Source organism: Ziziphus jujuba, chromosome 8 (assembly GCF_031755915.1).
Source record: "Ziziphus jujuba cultivar Dongzao chromosome 8, ASM3175591v1".
Classification (NCBI taxonomy): Eukaryota; Viridiplantae; Streptophyta; class Magnoliopsida; order Rosales; family Rhamnaceae; genus Ziziphus; species Ziziphus jujuba.
Window position 1 is genome coordinate 7,799,405 of NC_083386.1, and position 7,637 is coordinate 7,807,041.

General features: G+C 26.8%; 1 protein-coding gene across 1 annotated transcript; it reads left to right on the top strand.

The window, feature by feature from the left end:
• Positions 1–3,160: 3,160 nt before the first annotated feature.
• LOC125421512 (WAT1-related protein At5g07050) lies at positions 3,161–5,322 on the top strand. Its single transcript, XM_048470702.2, has 6 exons — positions 3,161–3,306; positions 3,482–3,661; positions 4,115–4,364; positions 4,498–4,656; positions 4,851–5,002; positions 5,160–5,322. The coding sequence occupies exons 1-6, from the start codon at positions 3,161–3,163 to the stop codon at positions 5,320–5,322; spliced, it is 1,050 nt and encodes a 349-aa protein (XP_048326659.2).
• The last annotated feature ends 2,315 nt before the right edge of the window (positions 5,323–7,637 follow it).

The following is a 7,637-nucleotide window of genomic DNA, read 5'->3' on the forward strand; positions in this document are numbered from 1 at the left end:
TTTGTGTCACCATGATTAAAGATAGCCCGTGCATGTATGGTATGATTATTTACCAAATATTAGTAGAAAGAAGTTAAGAATGTCTAATATTAACTGCGCTATTATTTAATATTCAAATATATTTTACCAAATATTAGTAGAAAGAAGGCCCGTGTATACATATTCCTTTGCATTATTTACCAAATACTAGTAGAAAGAAGGCCCGTACATATTTACCAAATATTATTTACCAACTATTGAACAATATAATTAGACATTTAGAGAATATTCCTTTGCATATATTATTCTTTAATATTTGATTTATATTTTAATTATCAAATAAGTTAAACATATTTGGCTATAAATTAGTAAGTGACACCTCTTGATATTTTAAAATTTTGGTATTCAATATTTTGTTAGTTTTTATTTCTCTCATATTTCTGTTTTAGAATTCAATAGCAAGCTCGAGATATTATGTATCAAAGCGTGCCAGGATCTCTAGGACATCTATCTCTCTCGAGCATATTTATTTTATTTATTATTTTTATTATTATTTTTTATTACTGACATTTTGAAAAGTTCCTCCTAAAATTTTTTCTGTATTGAACTTACTATTATTTCACCAACTTACTGTGGTGGGAAAAAAAATGATTAGTTGGCTTTTTCGGTTGGAAACTTCGCTCTCAAACACTCAACTGCATTATATGGTCTAAGTGCTGGAATGTATTGCAACAGTAATATTATTCTTTTGAACCAAACTAAATCAATACCTATAACACTCCTAAATAATTAAAATATCCCCACAAAAGGGATAATTATCTATATTTTTTTCCCTAAAAAAATAAGCTAATATTTTTTCTGCCTATTCTTTATGCTCTATGTATTTTTCTATTGATAATATTCAATCAAATTATATACTATCTAAAACACTATTTTGTGCTCCAAAAGCATTATCTTTTTCTTTTTCATTTTTTTTTAATTCCATATCTAAAAGACAAAATCAATAGTCAAAGTCCTTTTCACTCAACCAATCTTTATTTGATTTATTTTCTATTAAATATTAGGTTTTTTTTATTTATTTAATATCTTACCTTTTATGGTTATACCCAATTATATATAAAATCAATTTTTGTTTTAAAATAAATTTTAAATAAACAAAATATTTTATTAACTAAATAAGTCAAATATATAAAATATATTTTTATATATATATATAGTTTTCTTAATTAAGCATATTTTAAATGTTTTTACGTATACAAATATAGTTATATGGAAATTCATAAAGATATCTTTTTATTTGGATATAAAAAATATAATATCCTAAATAATAGTTGTTAAACATAGCAAAATAAAACAAATTATTAATTCATTTGAATTTGAATTTGAATTTTATAGATCGAAAAAATTTAAAAAGTAAACATTTTATAATTTGAATTTTATAAATAGTTTATCTTATAATGTAAAAATATGTTTATAGAATAAATAATAATAATAATAATAAGTAAATGAATAAACAAATAATTAAATAATTAAATTACATTATGAGTATTTAATGAATAAAAATTAATTATTTGCGAAGAATAAAAAAATATATTTGAATTTGAATTTAAATTTGAAATATATAAATGGAAACATTTGATTTTAAATTAAACTATATAAATGTATTTGAATTTGAATTTGAATTTAAATTTCACAGATGAAAAAAAAATTTTGATAGTAAAATTCCATAAATGGAAAAAAAATAGATAAATAAACATTTTTAAATTTTGAATTCCATGATTGTATAGTATTATATATAGAGATCGATTTTATAATTATTAACAAACTTTTATAATATAGACTGAAAAAAAAGAGGAACTATCTAAATTTACTTATTAACAATAAAACTTTTAAATAGGTTTTCAAATATAATTAATTATTAGCGATTAGTTTTAAAATTTATCTATTATGATTATACATATCGTGTATTGTACGGGGATAAATACTCATTGTGTGCAGGTTGAAAAGTAGTCATATAAGGGAAAGAAACAATAAAATAATTAATTATTGGGGTTTATTTCGATGTTTGGTACACAAAACAAGAAATAATAGAAAAAGTAAAACACAAAATGTGTAGACAATTTTAGAACTTTTTGTTAGTAGAATTCAAATTTAAACATAGGCTTCGCTTGTATTAGAGAGAGTTTTGGTTTTGCGTACATATTTTTACTTAATTTCCTCATGATTTTTTTTATTTTTATTTTTTTGGGGTGATAATTTCCCCATGATTTGTTAGTAACTATATATGTTTATATATAATAAGACTCCATTGAAGATGCCCTTAAATTGTGAACCTTGAGGATTAGTGAGCTGGGTTGCTTAGATCTTTTCGCATTTATTACTTTTCTTAAATTTCAAAAATTTAGTTTTACATTTTAAAATTTTAAAGATATATATATATATAAGAATTTTATAGTGTGAACGTCTGTATATTTTTATTATACAAATATCCATAAAGATAATATTTTTTGAAAAAACCGTCATTTTCATATAAATTATTGATAACAATGTAACATTTTTGGGTTTGAATGAATTTTCCTTAAATTGCATTAGTGGGCCTCAAATGGCTGTAATGGGCTTTAATTGGTTTTTCCGTTTCTGAAATTTGATTGGATTGACTTTTGTAAGGGAAAAGAAGGAAAGAACAAAAAAAAAATTCAATTGATTTTTTGGTTTTTTGAATTATTCCTCGTACTCCCTCGTGTTGGTTTTTTGGAAAAAGAAAAAATTTGGTTTTTCTGCACATTACATAGTAAGTGTGGTAAAGATCAGATGCCTTAAAAGTTTGAAGAAGAAGCTTCGATGGTGCTATATCCGACAGTTTTCGAATCCGTTATATCCTAGAAGGCTACTATCGGAAAACATCCGTACCGATAGAACGGAGATAATTTTAAAGACACTATAGTATCACACAGGCCTCGGACCAATTTTATCAACAAATAGATCAAATTCTAAGGCTTATAGGTAATTTGATGTATTTTTCCTGTAGCTGTTTTGATTTACTTATCCACATGTATATATATATATATATAATATTCCCATAATATTTTATTTACAAACAATTTATTCAAAAACTATTTTTTTTTAGACTTTTGTATATTAAAAATATGCAGACTTTTTTTAAACTTTTTTTTACATAGCAATGGTAGTAATTCAATTAGCAAATGGTGTAACAAACATTCTCATCAAAATTTCGCTTGACAAGGGATTCAGTCAACTCGTTTTTGTGGTCTATAGGCATCTAATTGCCATGCTTTTGCTAGGACCATTTGCTTATGTGCTTGAAAGGTAAGCTACCTACTATTGCCCAGTGGTCTGAAGAGCTTATAGCTATTCAGTCTTTCTACCTTGATCGGTGACCTTTTTTTTTTTTAATTTAATTTTTTATTTTTTGGTTAGTTTGGATTTAATGCTAATAATATTATTATCCTAGAATGAGTATTTTCAAAATGCATATATGCAGGAATCAGCGGCCTTCACTCTCATTTTCAATAATTACTAAGATTTTTGTGCTTTCATCACTTGGGACTACAATCCATCTGAATGTGTACTATGCTGGTTTAGCATATACTTCTCCGACTGTTGCATGTGCCTTGAGCAATGTTTCGCCTTGTTTGACATTTCTCATAGCACTTCTGCTCCGGTATCATATATTTCTATTAACACCATCTTCAATAGGTTAATTTATGTATATAAATATATAAATTTGTAATTTGTCATTTTGTCCTTGAGAAAGAGAAAATAGAGTGATTATTTTCATAGTTAATTTTTTAAAATATCGATAGTTATTATAAAGTTCGTTTTATAAAATTGTCATAAAAATGGAGTGATGGCTTTTGAACGTCAGAAAAAAAGTGATTTTTTTTTTCTTTGTCATTTATAGGAATATTAGAATATTATGATTGTTAACAACTCAAGAACAAGGCCTGTTATATATTCCCTCTTTATTTGTCTGATTGGATTGGATTTTGGAAGTTCTGTTTATTTCTTACTCTTTCATGTCATCAATTCAGAAATCCATGCATATAATTTCGGGGAAAAACAAAAGGAATTAAATATTTCATTAATTTTGTAATTTATGATGTAATTTAATTAGGATGGAGAAATTGAAGATTGCAAGTATGAGAAGTAAGGCAAAGGTGTTGGGAACAGTAATTTGCGTATGCGGGTCTCTTGTTTTTACAATCTGGAAAGGACACCTTTTGAAAGGTTTTGTGGAAAAGCCACTCATAGACATCAAAGCTGGATCTGTAGGTGAATTTAAGCACACTAAACAAAACTGGATCAAAGGCGTAGCTCTTATCCTCATTAGCTACATCGCGTTGAGTGGATGGTTAATTCTCCAGGTGATTAATATTAGTTAATTAATCTTTTAATCTATATACAAAAAAAGCATTAATTAATTCATGCATTAATGTTATTTAATTAATTTTCTGAAAATTACTGGATTAAAATCATAATAGTATGAACATTTAACAGGCTGTAGTCTTAAAAGTGTACCCGGCTCGATTGTCACTGAATACTATGATCTGCTTCTTCGCCTCACTGCAATCTTCAATACTTGCCCTCTTTTTTGAAAGAACACCCACTTCATGGAAGCTGCAATGGGATGTCAATCTTTTAACCACCGTTTACTGTGTGAGTAGAATTTTCTATTAATTATGGACCTTGTTCTGATTTATTGTCGTTTTTGTCCATATATAGCCAAGTATATATATATATATATATAATATTGCATTATAGTTTGGAGCGATGGAATTAATTAAATAAAAGAATTTTGCAGTGGTTCATATACAATCTAATGCGGTTTTGTTAGTTGATTAATACTGCAGGGAGTTGTGATCGCAGCTTTTGTATACTATCTGCAACTATGGTGCATTAGTAACAAAGGACCAGTTTTTGTTGCAATGTTTAGTCCACTACTACTAATTTTCGTGGCAATATTTTCAGCAATTGCTTTTGCGGAGAGACTTCATTTGGGAAGGTGGGCTGAAGATGATTACATAATTTACTTGTATTATAACAAGTACTTAAGATGTGTGCTAATAAATTAGTTATATACCTAAACATTATATATATATACACATATACACTAAAAATATAATAGGTTTTTTCTTTATGGAATGTGTGAATATGTGCAGCTTAATGGGAGCATTTGTCATCATTGTGGGACTGTATTTGGTACTATGGGGCAAAAGGGCAGATTCGAATCAGATTCGAAAACATCAGTGTGATGATAGCAAAGTGCCAGAGATTTCCACCAAGGATGTCCCAATGCTGAATCCTGTTAGAGAAGAAGCATGATGGCAGCTATTTGGTTATAGGAATATGTTATATATAACTTATTTGTAAGGTTGTTGTCCAGCCTTTTTCAAAAAGGAAAGAAAAAAAGTTGTTGTATGGCGATATGCTTGTATATCCAGTTCAGTTGTTATACTACTTGTCTAGAGGTTGTAAGGCATATCAAGTGCAAAATACTTGTGTATAAATTGTTTGACTATCATAAACATTTTATTTCTCTTGTCTAGAGGTTGTGAGATTCTAAGATCTAAAAATTTATTCGTACGAGTCCTAACATAAAGTTATAAACATCCATGAAAAGAAAAATAAAATAAAATAAAAAAGTCATTCTATTATATATAGAGAATCACAAACGACAAACAAAATACGTTTAATATTTTAACATCACTTGATGAAAATATATAATATATATACAAAACTTTCGGTACCATCTCTCTCTCTCTCTCTCTCTCTTTATTTTGTCAATCTACCTTGGTCATTTTCGGGAATGTGCATCAGAGAAGGTTGGAGGTGGTATATGATATTGGTGGAGGCAGAATTGGGTTTCGCCCTTCCGCTTGTGCCTAATTTATTAAAGAATAATATAATATAGTTTCTGTCAGCTTATTAAAGTTTATCAATCAGGCAAATAATTTATAAATATGGACAGAAACTAGTAATGATATGATAATGATTTATATAAATATCTAGCACTAATTAAGTTACCCCATTTTCATTTTTCTTTTTTGCAATCTGTTTTCATTTTTAATCTCCAACAATATATATATATATAACATAAATGTGTTTCTTTTCCCTTATATTACAAAATTAAAGTAGTTATTCCATCAAAATCTCTCTGGTTGTGAATATTTCTGGAGTTTATATATTGCAGCATTCTCCTACCAACCAGATCAAAACCAGATCAACGTGATAATAGTGTATATGATTTAAAGGAACTAGTAATATTATTCTATGCATTTCCAGTTTCCATTTTCCAGGCAGGCCTTTTTTTTTTTTGGTTGAAAGATGTATTAAAAAATTAAGGTAGTTATGGCTCTCATGTTTCTCGCTTTCATATTGCAGCCAACCAAATCCAAGCCAAATCAATGAGATAAGTATTCTGATTAAAAAAAGGAAAGAACTCAATTGGGCCCACCGAGCCATCCCTGGCCGTTTGTTAGAGGGCGAGCTAGCTAGACGATTATGATTCATACCCAATTTTGGGATTCAACTAAGGATTAGGATAACGTATCAACAACGGTGTCCATGTCTCCAATAAGTCTTTCATTACATCTCTTTATTCAGTTGTAGCTTTTGCAGTTTTCCTTATTAGCTTGTTGTTAATGGGTGCTCCACTTTTTTTATTATTATTTTTCAATTAATTACTATTAAATACATCTATTTATCTCTCATTGTATACTATATGGAAAATTATGTGGAAAAAAAAAGCTATAAAAAATAAAATATAGAATTGCAATTGATGCACAGAGTTTGTAATTGGTAAGTATTATAGTTTCAAACTTATCCCTAAAAAAACTAAAAGTAAATAATTTTCATCATAACAAAACATTCATTTGCTCTAATTGAAAAATAGAAACATATATATATATATATATGTATATATTCCATAAGAAAAAAAAAAAATAGAGCTTGAAAAATCCTTAGTACTTCAAAACTCGCTTAATCACATAGGGAAATCTGTACCCCAAAAAAAAAAAAAAAAAAAACCAAAATGAATTTTTCAGTTAAAAATTTGAAAATAATAATAATTTAAAGTAAAATAATAAAATAACTTCTTATCATATAACCAAACATGCGTATTTAGAACAAATATTATTTTTAATTATAATTTTTTGTTTTGTTTATAATTTTCGATAGATAGATATATATTAGATTATAGACGTATGTAAAAGAAGCTACTCCGGGGCATTGAATAGTCATAATATTAAAGTGTGAATTGACTCCATAGTGAAAGAAAAAGGAAAAAAAAAAAAAATGATGCGACGCTGCTATTTATTCCCTTTACAATAAGAATCTCCCACTTATTTTAAAAAATCTATATAATATATAAAAAAAAAAAACAAACGTGTTAGCATATTTTTTTTTCTAAATTCTTTTCAAAATTATTTTTTTTATTTTTATTTTATTTATTTATTTATGGTGCATATAATGTGAAGTATTTATTTTTTAAATTTAGAAATCAAAGTAAAAAATTTGGGATAGTCTTTCTGTACAAAAATATTCATATAATATAATTTTTAATTTATACAGTTAATGGAATTGCCATACATAAAATTGCATTGTTATTCAGCTTTTATCATACATGAAATTATCATACA

Excerpts from the sequence above, each read along its gene's own strand:
- LOC125421512 (XM_048470702.2), top strand. The coding sequence starts at position 3,161 with ATGGTAGTAATTCAATTAGCAAATGGTGTAACAAACATTCTCATCAAA. Across the intron at positions 3,662-4,114 it reads CTCATAGCACTTCTGCTCCG|GATGGAGAAATTGAAGATTG; the intron begins GTATCATATATT and ends TAATTTAATTAG. Across the intron at positions 5,003-5,159 it reads GAGAGACTTCATTTGGGAAG|CTTAATGGGAGCATTTGTCA; the intron begins GTGGGCTGAAGA and ends GAATATGTGCAG.